General features: G+C 37.9%; 1 protein-coding gene across 1 annotated transcript in view; it reads left to right on the top strand.

The window, feature by feature from the left end:
- Positions 1 to 18,228, top strand: part of il16 (interleukin 16) — a 34,882-nt gene extending 16,654 nt beyond the window's left edge. Inside the window, exons 8-22 of the mRNA XM_017478560.3 lie at positions 1,666 to 1,776; positions 2,091 to 2,205; positions 2,387 to 2,460; positions 3,472 to 3,685; positions 5,608 to 5,725; positions 5,883 to 6,015; positions 7,463 to 7,550; positions 7,882 to 8,387; positions 9,566 to 9,665; positions 10,001 to 11,324; positions 11,772 to 11,958; positions 13,573 to 13,671; positions 14,149 to 14,398; positions 14,575 to 14,700; positions 15,497 to 18,228. Of these exons, the coding sequence (XP_017334049.1) occupies positions 1,666 to 1,776; positions 2,091 to 2,205; positions 2,387 to 2,460; positions 3,472 to 3,685; positions 5,608 to 5,725; positions 5,883 to 6,015; positions 7,463 to 7,550; positions 7,882 to 8,387; positions 9,566 to 9,665; positions 10,001 to 11,324; positions 11,772 to 11,958; positions 13,573 to 13,671; positions 14,149 to 14,398; positions 14,575 to 14,700; positions 15,497 to 15,663 (3,612 nt within the window). The 3' untranslated portion in view covers positions 15,664 to 18,228. The remainder of the gene's footprint in view (positions 1 to 1,665; positions 1,777 to 2,090; positions 2,206 to 2,386; positions 2,461 to 3,471; positions 3,686 to 5,607; positions 5,726 to 5,882; positions 6,016 to 7,462; positions 7,551 to 7,881; positions 8,388 to 9,565; positions 9,666 to 10,000; positions 11,325 to 11,771; positions 11,959 to 13,572; positions 13,672 to 14,148; positions 14,399 to 14,574; positions 14,701 to 15,496) is intronic.
- Positions 18,229 to 22,473: the final 4,245 nt, after the last annotated feature.

The following is a 22,473-nucleotide window of genomic DNA, read 5'->3' as shown; positions in this document are numbered from 1 at the left end:
AAGGAGTACTAAAAATGATTTCTATCAATATTGAGCTTGCTACAACTCCTCACATTGGGAGAACATGGAAAATTCAACACAATTCAACAGCAACACAAGCTCAGAATTAAACCACTGGAGGTGTGAGTTGGCAACACTACCCATGGTGTCACTGCATGAATTATTATACATGTAAGAGCAGCCCAAGGAGTAGATGATAGGTGTTGTCACGGATATCCCCGCTACCCAGTGATGATTTCTGATTGGCATAGATGGCCTCCTTTACTGCTGTTGTCTTCTCTGTTCATTAAGGGTGCAATGATGTCTTCAAGGGTCCTTGCTCCACAAGGTGTAGGTGGAATGCTGCATCCTGTGCTGATGAATTTCTTTCTTGTCTTGGAACATGAAGTGTTATGAACTGTTTTGCGTTATCAATGTGCAAAGTTGTGCATTGCACTTGACTCAGTGGCAGTTCAGAATGACATGCAAAGTAATGGCCATGTCACTTAGGACTACAGATGTGATCTAGATAAGTCAGCTCAGAGTTATCAGCTTTGCCATGAACAATCAGCACTGAAAAATTGTGTTTACAATAAATTATCTGATGCTGAAATGACCTGTAGTCCAACAGGTAGATACCATTGTACTGCTCCACTTAATGTGATAATAATACAGACAATCTAACCATAGACTATCTCAGCAGGTGGTGGACTGGGATAAGATTCTCAGTTAATTGAAAGACTATTTAGTCCTCACATTTGCTTAGACTAACATACAGTCTCATGCAAAAGGACAAGTCTGACAAGAATGAGAATTGATTGCTATTTAGGTACCCAGCTATCTAGTAATAGCTAGATAATAGGTAACAACATTTCCCACCTAAATTGTAAATCATTACCTTGATACGATTGTTGTGAATTGTTAGAATGTGATATGTTAAAACAGTACCTTTGTAATGTGTGGGTGATGCACAGACTGTTGTAATTTTTGGGTTCTACAGTCTCTTGTTTTTTTTTTTTTTTCTCATGAAACAGATCAGACTACATGGTGTGTTGAAACACACTGTGTTTCACAATGTAGTGCTCCACTTGTGTTTTGAATTACAACAGAATGCTATGTTTACTGAAGATCTTTCAGAGCCTTTCTGATACCCCTGGCACAGAGTTGATAACAATGTTGTTCTGCTTGCTTTGTTTTCCTTCTTTGGATGTTTGTCTGTTCCTGTTGTGTTCTAGTCGCTGTTTTGACAAGAGCCCAATTTGAGTAACTGCAAGCTATTGTCAGATTTTTGCATTCCAACAAGAGAACAACCAACTCTGATCACTGTGGGAGGTCTACAATAACATCTACCATCTATTTACAATTCCATGCTGACATGTTTACCCCAGCAGCTTTGTGCTGTTATATGCTGGTATATAGGTGAATCATGTACTGTTTTACTAACTGGGATTTCACACCTTTCTGTAGAACTGATTTTCTTGTTTGAATAACAGGTCCTATCCTCCAGACTATGAGACATTCAACACCTGGATAACTGAAAACCTTCATAGTCACTGATATGAGACTTATGTCTGCTATATAACATGTTTATCTGGTTCTGTGTGAAAAAATTATGAACAGTGTCATGTATCACTTGTCATAATGGCTTGGTTGGACGTTGACTTGTTTATTTATGATCTTTCACAGGCTGTGCCAAGACCTTCTCGCTCACTCAGTTCAGCACATCTGGTCCATTCCAGCAGCAGTGTTCAGGCCTTCATCATCTGTAATATAGTCTTAATGAAGGCACCTGGCAAGGTAATCTAGGTTGCATGAACACACATTCACATGTAAACACTCTACAGAATAAAGATCGAATACACACTATTACTTGCTAATATTCTGACCAATACATAGAACTCTGGGAGTCTAGCCTCTGATACCTGTAGATTCTCTTACATTCTGTAGTTATAGATGTTTGTGCATAATAATTTCCTTCTATAATAACTGCAAGTCTGTTATTTTCTGTGATCCTATGATCCTATCCTTACTGTGTTGCCTAATTATTTTCTATAATATGAACCAAACCTGAACCCCAATGTTTTTCTTGAAATATGCATCGTTTCTTCTAGGGTCTAGGTTTCAGTATAGTAGGCGGCAGGGACAGCATGTATGGTCCAATGGGAATCTATGTAAAGACCATTTTTCCTGGTGGAGCAGCTGCAGCAGATGGACGTCTGCAGGAAGGTACAAATCAATTAAAACACTTCAGACATTAATGGACCAATGCTTGATTGATGCATTTGAGCTTGTATATTCAGTTTGATTAAGTATGTCCATCAAACACTGTTGGGAGGAATAGTGTTACTGAAAATATGATTTAAAGAACCTCCAATAGCTGTATAATTGTCTGATTTTTGTTTTGCAGGAGATGAGATTCTGGAGCTGAATGGAGAGTCTCTGCATGGTCTTACTCATGAAGATGCCTTACAGAAGTTTAAAGTGAGCTCTTCATAATCTACATTCCTTTCTTCATTTGCATTGTAAAAAATAGCCTGAATGTTTGGATTAGTTTGGTATTATCGAGATTTATTACATCAATCTTTGATGCAGCCTTTGTTTTGAACCTTGTTTTGAACACTAATACATCCAGTTATCCATCCATTCATTCATCCATCCATCTGTCCATCCATGCAGCTATCCCTTCATCCATCCATCCATGTTACCTTCCTGAACATTTGAACAACATTAGAAACTACATGAAATTAGAAATTACATTCATTCATTCATTTATTTATTCATTCATTTTTCTACCCATCCATCCATCCATCCATCTATCTATTCATCTATGTAAAAAATTAGATAACCATTAGAAATTACATCTATCCATCCAGCTATATTAGATAACTCTAAATTTGCCTCACAACACTGAACCAAGGGCAGTACATGACGCAGTAGGCAGCATTCCAGGATTGATCCTAGCCTCAAGTTACTGTTTCTGAGGGTTTCCTCTGGGTTCTTTGGTGTCCTTCCACCTCCCAAAAACCAACCAGTAGGTGGATTGTCTATGTTAAATTACCCTAGTGAAAAAGTGTGTGTGTGCATGCTGTGCTGCTATGAAGTGGCGTCCCTGCTACTCTAACCCTTCCCTGCAAGTTTTCATTCCAGCCAATCAGCAGCCATACCTGATTCCATTAGTTAATTGATCTTGGTCACTTGACATCCTGTTTGGCTGAACTGAATACCTGCAGCCACATCTGCCTGTATGGCATTGAAGAACGCAGAATATATTAGGATAACACTGAAGATAACATAATCCACATCATCCATCTGTATTTCTATCCATCTACTGTATCTATACATTATCTGTGCATCCATCTTTGCTTTTTACTAAGCATATTGGAACACCATCAATCAAACTGCAGTTTATGTACATCCATCTATCCATTTGTCCATGTATCCATCATCGTTCAAATCCATTTTCCTCCCTCTCTCTCTGTGTGGTTTCTGAAGCAAGTGAAGAAAGGTCTGCTGACGCTGGTGGTAAGGACCAGGTTGGGTGCTGTAGTTGGCAGTCAGACTCAGGTGGCCCAGCTATGCCGCTCCAAGTCTCTGAGCTCCACCACAGGTATCAGCAGAGCCAGTGATGAGCTGGCTGAATTCCCAAACTTGACCACTCATGCCAAGCCTAGAGACCGCATCATGATGGAAATCATGCTGCAGAAGGGTCAGTATAAGTGTGTGTTAGAGCAATGGACATCAACAAATATTAATAGTCATTTGGAAAAAAAATAAGTATGCCCCATGGTATTTAAAAAAATAAAATAAAAATTATATATATATATATATATATATATATATATATATATATATATATATATATATATATATATATATATATATATATAACATTTGATCCTCTTTTAAAAGTGACTATTAACAAAGTTGATAAACTCTGTCAAATGACATAAAATGTACATTTTGTAGCAATTTTCACAATTTAAGTTAACAATAAAACAGATCAGTCATATGGAAAAAGTAAGTACACCCCTATATTTATCACACTTTCAAATCTATAAAATTAGAATCAGGTGTTCAAGATTGGGTGCCAGTGATTAGAACCTGCTTAGGGAGTGCAGGTAGAAGCATGTGTATGTCTGGAAAATATTTTAAAAAGATCTCCAAATTATTTGAAATACATCATTCCACTGTAAGGAAAATTATCTAAGTGGCGCAGATTTCAAACAACTGCCAATTTGATTTTCAATCAAAAGGTGCAGGCTGTATGTTGGTACCTCGAATAGTGAAGGCTACAGCAGGGGGAAGAGCTTTCTCTTACAAAGCCCCCCAGTTATGGAACAACCTTCCCATTAGCGTTCAGGACTCAGACCCAGTCTCAGTGCCCAGCCTGAACACACATTTGTTTAGTCAAGCCTTTTGTGAATAGTTTTTCTTATGTAAAGGATCAGATCTAGAGGGCTCACGGGCATAGAGTGTTGTGGTGAACTGGGATGTATGGATGCTGTCGCCCCCCCACTCTCACATGTTCACCCAGGTTTGTTGATGGTGGAGTGGCTGGCCGTCTTATTTCCCAGGGAGCCCTAATGTCTGTGTTACCTTCTGGCTCTCCATTTTACCTATGCTGTCATCGATAATCTTGCCTGAGTTTTCAAGGAGTTCTCCCTTGCCACCATCACCTCTGGCTTGCTCATTAGGAACAAATTAATACATTTAAAATATATATCCTGAATTTATATATTTCTGTGAAGCTGCTTTGGTTAAATGTCCATTGTTAAGGTCACTCAGGTCTTGCCTGGTTTCCCACTGAAGCTAAGCAGCATTGAACCTGGCCAGTACCTGGATGGGAGGCTTCTTGGGGAAATCTAAGGTCCTTGCTGGAAGTGGTATTAGAGAGGCCTGCAGGGGTGTTCGCCCATTGGTCTGTGTGGGGCCTAATACCCCAGTATGACGGGGACACTATACTGTAAAAACAGCACCATATTTTGGATGAGATGTTAAACCGAGGTCCTGATTCTCTGTGGTCATTAAAAATCCTAGGACACATCATACAAGAGTAGGGGTACACCCCAGTGTCCTGACAAAATTCCCTCACTGGCCCTTCTCTATCTTGGCCCCTTAATAATCCCCATCTCTGTATTGGCTACATCAATCTCTCCTCCACACTAGTAGCTGGTTTCTGGTGGGTGTTTTGGCACACTGTGGCTGCCATCACATCATCCAGGTCCATGTTGTACACTAGTGGTAGTTGAGGAGATTTCCCCCTCATACTACAGCATGTAAATTGCTTTGAGTGTCTAGAAAAGCGCTGTAACTGTAAGTAACCCACAAGAAGTTATTTCTGCTGAAGGGGCCAATATTAACTTCTGATGCCAAGAGTATACTTACTTTTACTGTATATATTTACTGTATATATTATATTTCTTTTATTATCTTGTGGTTTTGTTCAAGTATATCAACTTTATTAATAGGCACTGTTAATTGTCCAAATATGTCAAAAAAGCCAACAATTTCCATGGGATGTACTTATTTTTTCACATGACTGTATGACTTTTGCAGCAATATGGATGATAGAGTGTGTGTGTGTGTGTGTGTGTGTGTGTGTGTGTGTGTGTGTGTGTGTTTGTATAGAGGTTGGTGTGGGCCTTGGTATTGGGTTGTGCTGCGTTCCGTCTGCTGAAGGTGGTTCTGGCATCTACATTCACACACTGTCACCAGGTTCAGTGGCACACATGGATGGGCGCTTGAGGTATGGGAACTAATTTGCACAGCATGGAATAAATAATTAAATAATTATTGTAATGGGTGTATAATAATAAACATCGAGAACCGCACCTGAAATTTTTTTTTAGATTACTTTCTTTTCTGTCTGTCAATATTCTGGTCTCATTTTATGTGTTTTTCAGATGTGGAGATGAGATTGTCGAGATTAATGACACCGTGGTTTGCAACATGACACTCAATGATGTGTACACAGTTCTGAGTCACTGCAGCCCAGGACCAATTCAGCTCATCATCAGTCGACACCCTGACCCTAAAGTAGGTTTTGTCAGTTAATCAGTAATCTATACATGTAAAGCTTTTCATGCACAGTTGTAAATGGTTCTACAGTGTATACTATGTGTCTACACTGTGTCTATCTACTCTCAATATTTAATCAAAAATCTGTATGAAAGATTCAAAACATGATTACAATTTTATTATTACAGTATGTAGGTCATCAATACTGACATTGATTTGAACTGGCCAGTGATTATACCCATAGTAAATTCAGCAAAAAAAGAAATGCCCCCTTTTCAGGTGACTATATTTTAAAGACAATTTTGCAAAATCCAAATAAGTTTTACAGATCTTTATTGGAAAGCATTTAAACAAAGTTTTGCATGCTTGTTCAATGAACCATAAACAATTATTGCACATGCACCTGTGGAACAGTCCTTAAGACACAAACAGTTTACAGGCAGTAGGCAAATACACAGTTACAGTAACTTAGGACACTAACGAGACCTTTCTACTGACTCTGAAAAACACCAGAAGAAAGATGCCTAGGGTTCCTGCTCACCTGCGTGAACATGCCATAGACCTGCTGCAGGGAGGCATGAGGACTGCAGATGTGTTCAGAGCAATAAACTGCAATGTCTGTAATGTAAGACGCCTAAGACAGTGCTACAGGGAGACAGGAAGGACAGCTGATCGTCCTTTCAGTGGAAAATTACATATAACCGTGTGTCCCCCAAGACGTGATGGAGAACTTGCAAATGCAAAACATCTCACAGCAAGAACTGACAAATCTAGTGCAGTCCATGAGAATGAGATGCACTGTAGTACTTAAAGCAGCTGGTCGTCACACCAGATACTGACTGTTACTTTTAATATTTGCCCCCCCCCGTTCAGGGATTCTTTATTCCTTTTCTGTTCCTCAAACATCTGTGAAACTTGTTCAGTTTATGTCTCAGTTGTTGAATCTTTTTATTTTAATACAAATATTTACACATGTTAAGAAATTTGCTGGAAATAAATGCAGTTGAATGAGAGAGGATGTTTTTTTGTTTTTGTTTGTTTATATACCAAAGTTTGTAGGCTTGCACATCTAAACAATCAGTGTGAGCTTTTATCATACGCCTTAAATGTTGTACACTGACATGACTCTCATTATTTCTTTAACATTATTTTTTGCTTAACATACATTCCTCATTGCATTTTTTTTCAATGATGGAATTCATGACATCAGGACTGCTGTTATTTAATCACTTAGTTTTATGTTCTGTATTCCTGTAAATGATTACATACTTTGTGAGTTGCTCTGCTGTATTTAATTTAGACCTGCCTAGGGACTACATATGGGGCCATTAGACAAACTCTGGTGCATCTCTTGTAATACTGATTGATGTCAACATTCCTGCTGATGCAGTGATTGATTTTCCATGTCAAATAAATTCTAACAAATTCAATTTTAAAGTCATTTTGTATATTTGTCTGTGTCCAGGTTTCTGAACAGCAGCTGAATGAAGCCATTGCTCAGGCAGTAGAGAACAGCAAACTGAAGAGAGACAAGAGTCATTGGAGCATGGAGGGTAAGTATGATTCAGCATGGCTAAGTATAGGCTGTGATTATACACATTTTTTATATAAAAATGCATCATAATCGAAAAAAATCTCCCTCTCTAATGAAATAAGATACAGTAAATCAATTTGGATACATAATTTGTTCCACAGCACTTAAGAGACTGGTGTCAGTTATTTAACTGTCAGGCTTTAATGCAGTCTGAGCACTAACCTACATCTTACCTCAGGCCTTAGATGGACTGACCCACATTTATGCAGAGCACTTAAACTGTCTGGTATAAGTGGTTGAACTGGTAGGCCATGATGCATTTTGAAATCTAATCTTAAGTTTAACCTCAGGTCTGCGGAGGTTGGAGCCATGTTCCCACAACAGGACAAAGTGTGAGCGCTGTATGGAGCGAAGCCACAGCCAGATGAGCTGCAGGCGACCCCAGAAACCCATGATCCGTTCCTGTAGCGAGGGTGCTTACAACCAGCGCAGTGCCCTAACCAGTGTCAACATGCTGCCCACCCCCCAACATCAGAATGTCACCCGTGTACATAGCCTGGACGCCTCCATAACAGCCAACTGTGAGGTTCAGACCAGCGGCAGGCCATCTCCGATTTCATATGCGAATGATGACTACAATGTGCCCTACAATTCTCAAATGAACTTTGTCAGTCATGAGAGGTTTGATGTAGGTTTTGGGAGAACAAGGTGTTTTAAGGGTAGACCTCGTTCTCTACCAAGAAGGTACTGTAGACGGCAGGGTGTCACCAATGAAGAGGCACTAACTGACTCGAGTGGTTCTAGTGGAGGTTCACCAGTGAAAGAGGAAGATCCGTTGCCTTCACAAAGCTGCCAAGTATGAATTTCAATTTACATCTCTTATATTAAATAGCGAAATGTCAACATGGGAGTGTCAACATTTTGCAAACCGTAATATTGTTTGAACTTTTGCTTGGAGACAAACTCTACAGGCTGTTTTTCCAGGGGTAAAATACTGGATGTTTATTGTTTTATTTTTTTCAGACTATGCAGGCTGTTCATGCAATTCCAACACCCTCCAAAAGTTCTTAATTTAATGCTATCATAGACTGTTAACTGCATCTTTTGTGTAGTATACTTCTGCATTAGCCCTAACACCACCAAAGAGGAAGATGTGGCAAATCAGGACAAGTGAATTGTCCATAAATGGTAGTTGAGTGAGAGTAGGTGTGATCAACTTGGCTGCAAGCATCTTTCAGCATTCAGAGTTTGAAAGCACTGTGAAGTTTAATAACTGAGTTATAAAATAAGTGATCTTTAGATCACAGTTACATTTATTAAATTCATTTACTTTGCATTTGCATAACCTATTGCATATTTTTTACACATTAGTCTATATACTTCTGTGATTTTCCTTGACAACATTTGAGATTCTTGGCCTTAATGTGTTCAAATCAAGCAATCAACTCAACAGTACATATTTGGTATTGCCAGATCTGTCTGCTCTTGATTTGCTAATTACATTTACATTTTGGTTTTTCAGTCTATAAATGATTCACACTTAACCAACACATTTCCTGCTTCAAAAAAACCTCAACTAGCAGTGAGTTTAGCCCCACATGATGGAATTAATAAATGGCAATGAAGGTATAATAGATAACTAGAGACTTAAGTCATCTTTAAACCAAGCAATCATTGTCCTGTTCTTCCTCTCTCCACATGCTTCTAGTTGTTCTGCAGTATATACAAGGCTTTGAGAAAGATCTCAAGGCTTCTGTTTAAGAAAGTATGTAGCATTTTACTACTTCCTCTTTCTGCTCTGGTGGATACAGTGCACGAGGATGACGCTAAATTGCACAGATTAATATGTGAAAGTTATGTTGTCCATTGTCTTGCTGCTTGGTATAGGGCATGCTTCTGCAGTGTGTGGTTAGGTTGTCCATGTCTGCATCAGTGGTGCATGTTGAAATATACCAAAAAATGTGTTTCTACATCATGCTAGAGGCTATGAAAAAAGTATTGAGATCATGCAACCATTTCCTGTTTGTGTGACAGGAAGCGGATGAGCTTTCAGAAGAAGCTAAAGCAGCATTCTCTGAACCGCTTGCTGCTCGTACAACTGAAAACATACACAGGGAGGGCAGACAATACAGAGGTATGCTGTCAATTTGATTGTTGTGTGTTTAGTTAATTCATCATTTTATAATTTTATAATCTATAGAGACAACCTATATTGGTGTGCCTATTACCAGTAAGACTTTTAACAAGTGATTCATTATTGAGACATATTCTTAAGTACATTTTTCCATTAGTTTCCTTGTTGGTTTCTATACTTTAACAGATTAAAACTTACAAAGAGGTCATATTTTTATTTAAAGAAAACAGTCATTGCAGACAGTGAAGCTTTGTGCAGTGTGATGAGTTAGCTGTTTGTTTTATAGTATAGCTATTTTGTTGAATGGCCACTAATTGAGTTGCACTGTATTTCAGACTATCAATCTCCCAACCACCTGTGCAGTCCAACAAGGAAAACTAGTCTGAGACATCAGGATTGTGTGGAGTTGAACCCTAATCTGCAAGTTGACCCTTGGGTGAGGCTAACAGACAGTCTTGAGAAACGCCTGAACCATCGAAAAATCATGAGTGACCATAATGGGAATAATGAGATAAATGGCACAGTCTCAGAGGCCACAGACCCCATCTCTAGCTCAAAGCCAGAGGAAACTGCTGATGCTAAAAAAGGGCCCCCAGTGGCTCCAAAACCTGCGTGGATACGCCAAAGTCTTAGAAGCATTAAGTCTGGGAGGGCACCAGCTGAGGCCTTTAAAAATTCAGAGATTCGAAGTCAAGATACTGGAAGGACCTTTGGAGTTAGTCTGAGGGCCACTTCATCAGCAGCAAATCTATCTTTCAAACAAAAGCTCAGCTCATTTGAGACCTTTTCTAACACTGATGGAACAGAGAGGGCAAGCAGAAGACTGGCTCCATCCTCATCACTTCCTCAGATGGAAAAAAGTCCAGCTAGGTTTGAGAAAACACAGCCTGTAGAGACCAGCAACACATGGAAAAGTAAAACCACTGTGATTAACACACAGGACAGTGACAAACCATCTTCAGTGGTAAATTCAGCCACTACCACTGAAGCATTTTCTGAAGAAGAGCAAGCAACCTCTAAAAAAACAGATTTCCAAAACGAGATCCCAAAAACAGATGATACAACTGTAGCCACAAATCTGACTGAGGATTCTGAAAGTCCTCTAGTAGAGATTCTTTCTTCTTTGGAGGATGAGAAAGAAACAAGTCGTGCTCAGCAAGATGAGGAAACAAGTTCTACTCAAAAAGATGAGGAGGAAACAAGTCTTGCTCAGAAAGATGATGAGGAAACAAGTCTTGCTCAGAAAGATGATGAGGAAACAAGTCCTGCTCAGGAAGGCTCACCCCCTCTTGATCACTGCCCTAGAAGGTCCAGCAGTTCTAAAGATCCTCCTTCACAAAATATATCTTCATTGGAGGGCCATAGCAGTCACACTGCAAGCTTAAGAACCAGGAGTCTACCCCTGAATGCTTCCTCTTTCTCGGATGCCCACGGCCAAGGTGGTCTGGAAGGGGAAACCCTTAAGATCATCCTGTCATTCAGCAACCAAGTGTCCCATGCCCTGATGCGTTCCATGCAATCCCTTCCTCAGTCCCCATGCCTAAAGCTTGGTAACCCATGGAGTGTGCCATCTGAATCCCCTCACCATAACACCACAGAGGAGGACATTTCTTCAACTGACATGGCACCAGACAGCACTGAGAAGGGCTTCTCTGTGAGGTATGGTTTGCTTTCAAGTATTCCCGAAAACTAGTCAAGAGTAGCTGTTGTGTTTTTACGACAAGGTATCTTTGATGGCACATTTGACTTTTGAAATTTCTTCCATCCTGTGCACTAGAAGCATGATAAAGGAACTGTCTGATGTAAACCTAGAAGAGGAAATGAATCTTGGCCACCTTAGACTGGAATGCTATAGATATTTTTATCTGAAGTTCTTGTTGTGTAAAATTATAACATGCAAGCACTTACCAATTGCTCCAATAAAGAAATACAGCTTTATCTTGAAGCAGGCAATTGAAATCTTTAGAAGAATGCTTTGAAGTGTACAACTGAAATGTAAAATGAGTTTGAAACTCCTGACAAAAGTAGGCAAGTGGTCAAAAACAGGTCTCAGATCAGCAGCTCAGGGCAACCACTTACTAAATCTGTTTTTGATTTGACTCCAAGCCTGGCCGAGCTGAGAGAGTGCACTATTGAGAGAGGAGAAGAGAGTGAGAAGGCTGACTGCGCATCTGAACGACCTCTCACCACACCCTCTGCAGCGTGTGCCCAGTCTGTGATCTCAGCACTTCCACCTCAGGAGATTCAGCGGCTGATCCAGGAGGTCAAGGATCTTGATGAGGACACCCTAAAGGTGACTTTTACAGTGATGGGAACTATTGCATGTTCTAAATTTCATCCAGTTCTGTAAAACTCATGCATATGTATAATAACTACTGTTTTTCATTTTGTCTAATAGTGGTGGGCAGTTTGACTATATGTGGCTTTGCTGCTTTGCTGGCAGTGTAAGCAGACAATAATACTGTGACACACACTGTAGTGTGTACTGTGAAATGCACATGATATCAGACAGTAGTTCTGGCCGAAAAGTTTACATTAATGTGCTTATTCTAATACATTATTGTTTCTATAAATTTCTATAGACTTGAATATTGGACACACTACATAAATGGATTAAAAATGCATGTGGTGATATGCTGATGGTTTCTGTGAAGAGAAACTATTTTGTGTCAGTGTCAATGCTTTGCAACAGTTAGTGGTTAAGCTGTAACTTTTCAGTCACAGGAAATTCTTTAGAATAGAGGGCGTTGGAGTTTTTATTCTTATTCAATTCAAGAGAGATAAAAAAGAGATGCTGGTGAGCGAACAACAGGAACTATCTTGTTTTGCAAATGTTACACAAAATTAAATGCAAACATAAATGGTTATAACAGTATTACAAAAATGTAATGGTTGGGATATTGCTGAGGTATAAGAGGAATAAAACACTTTGGGATGTGCTTTTGTTGGAAAATAAACAGCTTCAGTGTGGAAACGGCATCACAACTTGGCGCTCATTATTTTCCTATAACACTACATCCAGTTGTGTTTTATTTCCTTTCATATCACCCAATCTTAATCTCTCTCAGAAATATCTAAGCGGTAAAAACAAAACAAAAAGAGGATTGCTGAAGTGAACTGCAGGATAAGGATAAGCACTACAATACATGATATTAAAACTTGGGAGCTCATCCAGCTCCAATATAATTATAAGCATACTGAAATCTATTGCAAAGTCAGCCCTTATCTGTAAAGAGCCTGCCTTAGTGCAGGAGGCTGCAGAGACAGAAACACATTAGCAGCTGCAGTAAGAAATAGTGGACCATTAATTGCTATCGCAGAGCACATAAAATAGTTGTCATTATATCAAGATCCTTTAGCAGCAGAGGAGACTTCTCAAGCTTTCAAGCCTCTCTTAGTGTATTATTTCTCTGCCCTCCCTTTCATTGCCTTTGGTAAAGTGCAGCTTCTATACTTTGACAGCGATCCCTGTTTTCCCTAAGGAGCTCTTGCCTATGCTGGAATATTGCCTATTGTTCTTTTTTAGAACAATCACTAACATGATTGATGACTTCCTGAATTTAATGTACCCCAATTTTTGAAAGAAAGTCATTAACCAAACCATTGACATAGCATTGGTATTTAGCACAGGATAGAATAGAGTGATGAGGGTTATCTTGAGCTGTTAGCCTTGCAGCCTCGTAAGTTAACAAATTTGTCAGGTTCACTTTGAAGGATCTGGAAATCTTCATAGACACAGCTGTTATTTACACAGCGAAATCTCTCCCTAAATGCTAATCATTCTCTAGCACACCATATACAACCGCATCTGGCAAATGGATTACAACAAGAGTGCTAAATTACCTGCGTAATAGCGCACCACCTTTCAATCAAACTTGCTGATAGATTTACCATTACTCTCATGCAGCAACTGGAAGACATCCATGTAGTAATTCTGCACAAGGAGGAGGGAGCTGGCTTGGGTTTCACTATTGCTGGTGGTATCGATCAGAACAAAGCAACTACAGTGAGTAAGACCTTTACAGTACATCCGTGTTAGCATCCACTACAGCAGGGTTAATCAGCTCCACCCAACCACATTGTTCACTTTAAATAATGTTAACTGACAGTTAATTAGGGTCTTATAAAAACAAACTACCTAGCATTCAGTTACTGAACACCAGTTTTTCAAAGGTTACCCACTTCTTTTCAGGATTGGATTCAATTTCCAAATCTATTTTTTCAGGCTACATCAGGGCTGTAATCCAATCTCAGAACATCTAATCAGATAACTTTTGGGGAACTGACCCACCCAGTTCACTTTTAGCTCCATCAATCCCTGGAATCTAAGTACATTTTAAAACAGCACTTATTAGTCCTCAGTGCTGCTTGAAGTTCATAATACATGCTTCTGGCTCAAAGCTTGTCATAATTTGCTAGGTGAGTAATTAATTTCCATCATTTGTGACATCTCTGCATGTGAAAATTATCTTAAATTTTGCAGGTTCACAAAATCTTTTCCCATGGCTTAGCTGCTCTGGAGGGCACCATCGAGAAAGGAGACGAGGTGCTGTCTATCAACGGACAGACACTGAAGAACGTGAAGCACAGCGAAGCTACAGCAGCACTCCGGCAGGCGCGTGAACTGAAGCAGGCAGTGGTGGTGGTATGCAAGAATAAAGAGGCAGAGAGTAGCATAGATGCGAACACTACCGAAGCCAGCTGCAGTATTGGCTCAGAGCACAGTGTCACAGGTACCATACAGCTACACACCATTAACTACAGTGTCTGTTGTCCCTCTTATTTTTATTTATTCCAGATAATTAGCCTATGTAAAGGATTATATATCATAATTTCAGTGATATTTAGTATAATTGCTAATAAACTGTATGACATCAAGGCCAGGTCTTATCATTTTCTGCTTTGGCAGATGAGAGTGGAGACGTCCTGACTCTAGATTTGGAGAAAAATGCAGGTGGAGTGGGTTTTGGGCTGGAAGGAGGAAAAGGCTCTATTCATGGAGACAAACCTTTGGCCATCAGCAGAATCTACACAGGTACACCCGTTCAGTTCTTAAAGGTTTAATTAATTAAATTACCATTTAATTTAAACACTAAATAATTTATCAGCATTAATATGCAGTGTATTAAGTTTTAAAGAAGCAGTTTGGCAAAAAAAAAATATATATATAAATTTTTCGAAATTCTTTGCTTTATCCTAGATCAGTGGTGTCAAACTCAATTTCAGCCTTTAGTTTTGTCATTGAATCACATTAAAAGCCAAGACCGGACATGTTTGCGAATTTATTTTCAGATGCGAGTGTGAATTTAAAGCAGCAGGCACAACAGATAGGTGTTGTTTTATAATTTCAGACCTGTGAGATGCAATGCATATGTGAGATGCCTTTTGTACAGCAGTGTGTGCAAAATGCTATGCTGTGAGTCTGGTGTGAATTCTAGGTATTACTGGTGTAGTGTAAAACAGTTTTAGTATTATATTAACATAGATATAACTTATAAATGTTATTTTTTGCAAGTTTAAATAAGGCAGTGTGTCATGTTTGGCCTGTGAGCCTGGAACTTGACACATGCACCCTAGATGTAGTCAGTCAACTACCAGTTTATCGTAAATCATTACACACTCATAAATGATATTACTGAGCCAAACAATGTGCTATAAGCTTTCCCTACATGCCAGCTACATCAACCTCACTGCTAATGAAGCAAACTTTAAATACCAAATATGTCTTGGCTGATCCACTACATTTGGAGGAAGTAAAATTTTCTTTCTTGGCCAAAGTATTCTTTCAAAAGGCACTTTGCTGTAATTAGTATGTTTATGTGTGTTGGTAGGCAGTACAGCAGAGCACAAGGGCCTACATGTTGGTGATGAGCTGCTGCAGGTCCAGGACTTCACAATGCAAGGCCTTTCACGTCTCGATGCTTTGACTGTGCTCAAAGGCCTTCCTGATGGATCATTCACAGCCATTGTGAGGAGAAAGAAAGCTGAACAGAGCTAATTTCTGAAAGTACACCCAGATAGCTTGAAAAATATGAAAGTTTGAAGTCTGAATTTTAGGAGACATAGTCTTAGACACTTTCAGTGGCAAATTCCAAATGGTCATTTCATGCAATTTTAATGTCAGGATTATATTTATGTAGATAGGGATTATTACTGAAAATATCTTGAATATAGTAAAATATACTGTATGTAGTATTTCCTGTTATACGATTACAGTAAAAACATTTCAAGATTATTAAACCGATTTCAGATATATTTGACGAATTTCAAGCTTGAAGTTATCTTGTTTTATTGGCAGATAATTTTGCTAATTTTACTTATTTTGAAAAGACACAAAATTATCTGCCAATAGAATAAGAAAGATTAAAGCTTGAAATGAGAAAAAAATGTCTACAAATAGGTTTAATGATGTTATATTTGTTTTACTGTAAATTTATAAAAGGAAATACTAGATAAATTGAGCTAAATTCAAAATATTGTCACTTACTAAGATGCGATTTTTTATAGCGCTCCAATGCATTACATCAGAACGCACACAGTTAGTGACTGTTGAAACCTTTAAGGAAACAGCATGCAGAGTTGTGATTTTGATGCAGCAACCAGGTTTTGCATAAAACAACGGAAACAACGAAAGATACAGGAAGTTGGTGGTCAAATGTAGTGAGCTAATTTTCATATTCAGTGCATCACACTGTCAGATTTTAGTCTGTCTTGAGTGTAAGTCTGAAAGCAGGTGATTCATGAAAATCTTATCAGTATTCATCTGTCCAAACATGGCCCATTTTGAACTTTAAATATTAGCTATTCAGAACAATTATCTAAGCATCTTTAAACAGCCCATCTGACCAAGACTCCAATTCACATTTAAAAATTACATGTGGAGACTAAACCCCAACTATACTACTCCACTTCCTATATATATTGATATTGATTTTGATTAACTGCGAATTAAGCATTTCTCAGGTTTGATAAAATTGTAAGCTCAAATTTGCAGACACAAATTTGCATGGCTAGATACAAGTTTGATCATACATATAATCCAGAGATAAAATTGATGAATAAGGAAACTGTTAGCATTTGGGAATGCACGTTTTAGAATCAGATTTGAGCAAATGCAATGTTGATGAATAAGTGCCATTGTGTTTTCCTGTATATTGTTAATGTATTGGGGGCACGGTGGCTTAGTGGTTAGCATGTTTGACTCGCACCTCTAGAGTTCGAGGTTTTATTCCCACCACCACCTTGTGTGCATGGAGTTTGCATGTTCTTCCCATACTTCAGGGGTTTCAAAATTTCAAGATCCTCCAGGTACTCTGGTTTCTTCCCCCAATCTAAAGACATGTGTTGTAGACTGATTGGCACTTCCTAAATTGTCTGTACTGTGTATGAGTGTGTGCACGATTGTGCCCTGCATGGCATGGATGGACGGATGGACGTTAATGTGTTTCCATCAAGGTTGTTGTGTTAGGCCACATTTACTGCTTTTCATCAGACACCCAGCTATTGTCACTGAGAACATTGAAAACACTGGGCTGATGGACAATGACTACTCTGGCATAACCAGTTAGCCAATAAGATACAGTCTGTTACAAGTTTCAAACATGCCTACAACAAACCAGCAAAGCCTCTCAATGCATTTTCTAAAGGATACCAATGTATCCATGTGAAAGAAGCCATAAAATACTGTGCTCAACGAACTACAGGGGATAGAAAAGAGGAGTATTATAGGAATTAATCATTTATCAATTTTTGCATCAATAACTAGCCTCATCCTAGACTAAGAAAACAGTCTATAGAGAAATGACACTTCTACATGAATTAGTCCAAAGTTGAGATTAATATGCGTCCAAACACGGTTAATTTTAACATTTAGATATGGCCTATTTGTCAGATGTTTTACAAGCTCTTACCGGTGTTAATTTAAAAAAATAATAATTGTAAATAATGATTCCGAAATTTAGCTACATAAAAACAGTGTAACAGAATTACGTTTCTTTGTTTGCTGATGCACAGAAAAATGGCCTTTGTACGGTTGCACTAACATGGTCAGGGATTCCCAGGAACTTGACTGTACTCAAGTTTGCCTGTTTTATTAAGATTTGCACAAACACTGTACAGTAAGATATATACAAACATATTTCTATGGAAACTAAACAAGAGTATTTGACCAGATTCTTAGTGGAGTAGATTTTGAGCTAACAATAATACAATCTTTTAACATTTGTTTGCAAGAACCAAAGATAGGAGACTTTTTTAATGGCCTGCCTTTACATTCAATGTTTTATGACTATATAGGCTTCGTGCCTGATTACAAAAATTGTCATTTTATTTATTTAAGTTCTTAAAAGAAAAAGTACATCCAATTTTATTATAATTGAAAAAAGTTCACATTAAAGATCAGATGCTGTTAATTTTTTGTCTTTGTACAGAATAACTAATAATATATCAGAAAGCCCTGTTTATATTGTAAAATGTCATTGCATAACCCTAATAAAAATACCCTAATAAAATAATTAACTACAAACATTTGACCAGTTTGGTGATTAAAAATGATTCAGATTAATACTGCTGTGAATTGTGATGTGATTATGACTTTGTTCTGTGAACATTTGCTCTTCTAAGGCAACTCTCAAAATGTATTTGTAACCTAGCTAATGCATAGCTTGGCTAGACACTTTTAGGTAATAGCTGAAAGGTTGGCATGAACTGAAAGCCTGGTCTGGTCTCGAACTTGACATGGAATTGGCCATGAGTAGGGTTGGTCTTGTCTTGGTCTTGCCCTGCTGTCATACTTGGTCTCGACTGTGACTCCATTGGCTCTGGTCTTGGTCTTGACTCGGACTCCATTGGCTATGGTCTTGGTCTTGACTCGGACTCCATTGGCTATGGTCTTGGTCTTGACTCGGTCTCCATTGGCTATGGTCTTGGTCTTGACTCGGACTCCATTGGCTATGGTCTTGGTCTTGACTCGGTCTCGGTTAAGGTGGTCTTGATCCCTACAATACAAATTTCACCAAGGAACAACTTTTGTCTATAGTAAGCAGCTGTAGCAGGCAGTGCATCTTTTCTATTTACCATATTTGCTAGAAGGGACATGACATGATTACGGACTTAAAACACTTGGCTCTATTAGAAATTAGGAAGCATGAATGGTGTTGCCTATCTATCTTTCAGTGAGTATGTTCCTGTAATAATTGATAAATGTTATCTGCATCATTCCTGCAAGATCATTTAAAGTAATAATAGTGCAAACAATCTCTGGAGCATCGGGAGTGTCCATCAGTTGGTCCCTTCAAGGCACTTTAAAGAAACTGCTTTTTGACTCTTCCATATGGTGTGCCGTTACAAATGGCTGCTCTGAGCATTGTTTCCCCTGTCCCCTGTGTAGGTATCATCACTTCAGAATGCACCACACTGAGTTGTCTTGCTGACAAGAGACAAACAAATCAACAGATGCCACTGGTCTAGAAGGTCATAATTTATTAACTGTAAGCTGGAATACATTGTGTGGGGTTATATAGGGCTCTGTTTTGTATTTAGGCAAACAGTACAGTAAAGGCATTTTGTTTCATTCCAACATCTATTAATGAAAAACTGTAAAGAATACCGAAAAATTCAAATCTGGAATAATCACTAATATTTATTCATTTGGTAGAAGCTTTTATCCAATGTGGTCCAAAGTCAAACCTAAATGTAGAACTGCACAGGAATACAATATTTACATTGGATTTCAGATAGTCCAGGGATTTCAACTCACTGATCTTCTGATCTGTAGCTCAGAGCCTCAAGGGGCAGTTAAGTGCAAAATCAAATCTGCAAAAATTTTCCTTTATCCCAAATAACAATGATTTGTGAATTTGTAGCTCAAATCATCTGAAGCAAATACAACCCCAATTGCAAAAAGGTTGGGATGCTGTGTAAAATGTAAATAAAAACAGAATGCAATGATTTGCAAATCTCATAAACCCATATGTCATTCACAATAGAACACAGAAAAAATATCAAATGTTTGCAAAGTGGAAAACTGTTCTGTGTTCAGATGAATTGAAATTTGACATTCTTTTTGGAAACCATGGATGCCTCATCCCCTAAACTAAAGAGGACTAAAAAGGAGAGGGACCATCCAGCTTTTTTAATTAATGCTTAGTTCAAAAGCCTGCATCTCTGATGGTATGATTTTGCACTGAGGTCTATGGAATGGGCAGTTTGCACATCTGATATATACAGGTTTTAGAGCAACATATGCTTCCATCCAGATTCAATCCCATCTTTACTTCTGAGAGATTCTGCCTCTCTAAGATACTCTTTTCGATTTGTCTGACCACAGAACAATTTTCTACTTTGCCTCAGTCCATTTTAAATGAGCTTTGGCCCAGAGAATACGGCAGCATTTCTGGATCATGTTCACATATGGCTTCTTCTTTGCATGATAGAGACTTAACCAGCATTTGTGGCTGGTATGGCGAACTGTGTTCACAGACAATGAGTTCTGGAGGTGTTTCTGAGCCCTGCAGTGATTTCCATTACAGAATCATGCCTGTTTTTAATACAGTGCCGCCTGAGGCCCGAAGATCACAGGCATGCAATACTGATTTTCACCCATGTCCTTTGCGCACAGAGATTTCGCCACATTCTCGATTTTTTTTGATGATATTATGTACTGTAGATGATGAGATATTCATAGTCTTCACAATTTTATGTTGAGGAACATTATTCTGAATTTGTTCCACAAATTGTAGACACAGTTTTTATAGATTGGTGAACCTCTGCCCATCTTTACTTCTGAAAGACTCTGCCTCTATAAAATACTCTTTTTATGCCCAATCATGTTACCGACCTGTTGTCAATTAACCTCCAGCTGTTTCTTTTTAGTAACACTTACTTTTCCATCTTTTTGTTGCTCCGTCCCAACTTTTTTGAGACGTGTTGTGGCCATCAAATTCAAAATTACCTTATTTTTCCTTAAAATTTTACATTTCCTCAGTTTAAACATTTGATATGTTTTCGATATTCTATTGTGAATAACATATGGGTTTATGAGATTTGAAAATCACTGCATTCTGGTTTTATTCACATTTTACACAGCGTCCCAACTTTTTTGGAATTGGGGTTGTATATGAAGATATTGGATATTGTATACAGTTGTGGAAAGGAATTTAGAGTGAGATAAAGTTTACATATCAGCTAAATTAGCCACATAGTTACAGGAAATGTCGAACATATCATATCAAATATGTTTTGTTTGTTTGAGTACATCTGGGATAAGAGGAAAAATGTGTAAACCTGATTTTTTGCTTAACGATTCTGTTACCTGCGGAGCTATGCAATAATAATAATAATAATAATAATAATAATAATAATAATAATAATAATAATAATAATAATAATAACAATAATCTGACACACTGATTCCAGTAGTAGTTAAATGTTAAATTACTGAAAGGTAAAAAAGTTGTACTAAACGTAAGCATATTTTAAATATATTTTATATTTCAAAAAAAATATTTCCACATATGTTCAGTTAAAAAAAAGCAGCTCCATTTTCCACAAATTTAACTATATATAATTCTAAACAATCCAGGCACTGGAGATAATGCCTCGTTAACAATAACAGCAAACAATTTCTAGCCAATAGACATGCACTCAGGATAATTAACACACAGTCATGCTTTTGAATGGAACAGTAAAGACATGAGACAGAAAAACACACACATGCACATTGCAGCAGATTACACACACAGACAGCATTTAGTCCCTTTATGCAACTTTGAACGATTCAAGCATTCAATCAGTATGTAAACATCACAGTGAAATTCCTGACTATTGTGTATTTTCCTTTATATCTTTACAGTTTAATGTTTGGGAACCATGCTAGTCCTCCATTTATTATTATCTCTGTACAAGATTCCCATTCTTTATTTTGAGAAACGTGATGGACTGCGTAATGTATGTTATTATTATTTATTTTTAAAATAACACAGCGAATAATAATACGAATAAATCCAGTAACACCTATATAAATTGTTTCAGTTGTAACTTGTCTGCATGCCATTATCTTTCTACTCTTCCAATATGACTAGGCATGCAGACACAAAAAAATGACAGCAGGCACATACTGGGTACAACTAGCTTTAAAGCCAGGGAACAGGAATGTCAGACAATATTTAAAATTGAGGTAATCAGTTCAGAAGTAATATAAAAGTAACCTAAAAGCTGGAATACAGAGTATAGAGTTCTTATGCTTCTACAAACTAACAAGTAACCATTTGACCCCATCTGTGTGACTGTATGTTTGGAGTTGAACACAGTTTGGTCAGACACACTGAATAAACCTGTCTTATGGCTAACCAAGCTATGCTGGACTTCAGACATTGGCTGGATTCAAGTTTTATGGTACATCAGCCATTGTAGATGGGTGTGAACGTGATATGGGACACACAACATGGGATAACTATTCTAGTTTTCCACTAAAAATCACCTACTTTAATTTATCCATGGGTTCATAGGTTCATTCATTCAGAAATATTACACATAAGGTTGAATGCAAAAAAGTGTCGTTCTCATTTCTCCTAAGGGAATGCACATAAACCTAAAACTCTTTCATGAATAAATAAATAATTAAAACATATTCAGATTATGTACATTCTTTATTATTTATACCTAAAATTAAGAAAATTCTAAAGTGTATATAAATAAAATATTGTTAACACTGAAGTCTAATATATTTCATGCTGATGATCAAAATTCTAGAAAATACCATTTTTGAACAAAATATTATGGATGTACAAAATGTACTGATTTGGACTGT

This window comes from Ictalurus punctatus, chromosome 10 (assembly GCF_001660625.3).
Source record: "Ictalurus punctatus breed USDA103 chromosome 10, Coco_2.0, whole genome shotgun sequence".
Taxonomy (NCBI): Eukaryota; Metazoa; Chordata; class Actinopteri; order Siluriformes; family Ictaluridae; genus Ictalurus; species Ictalurus punctatus.
This window is presented reverse-complemented; position numbering and strand designations above follow the sequence as displayed.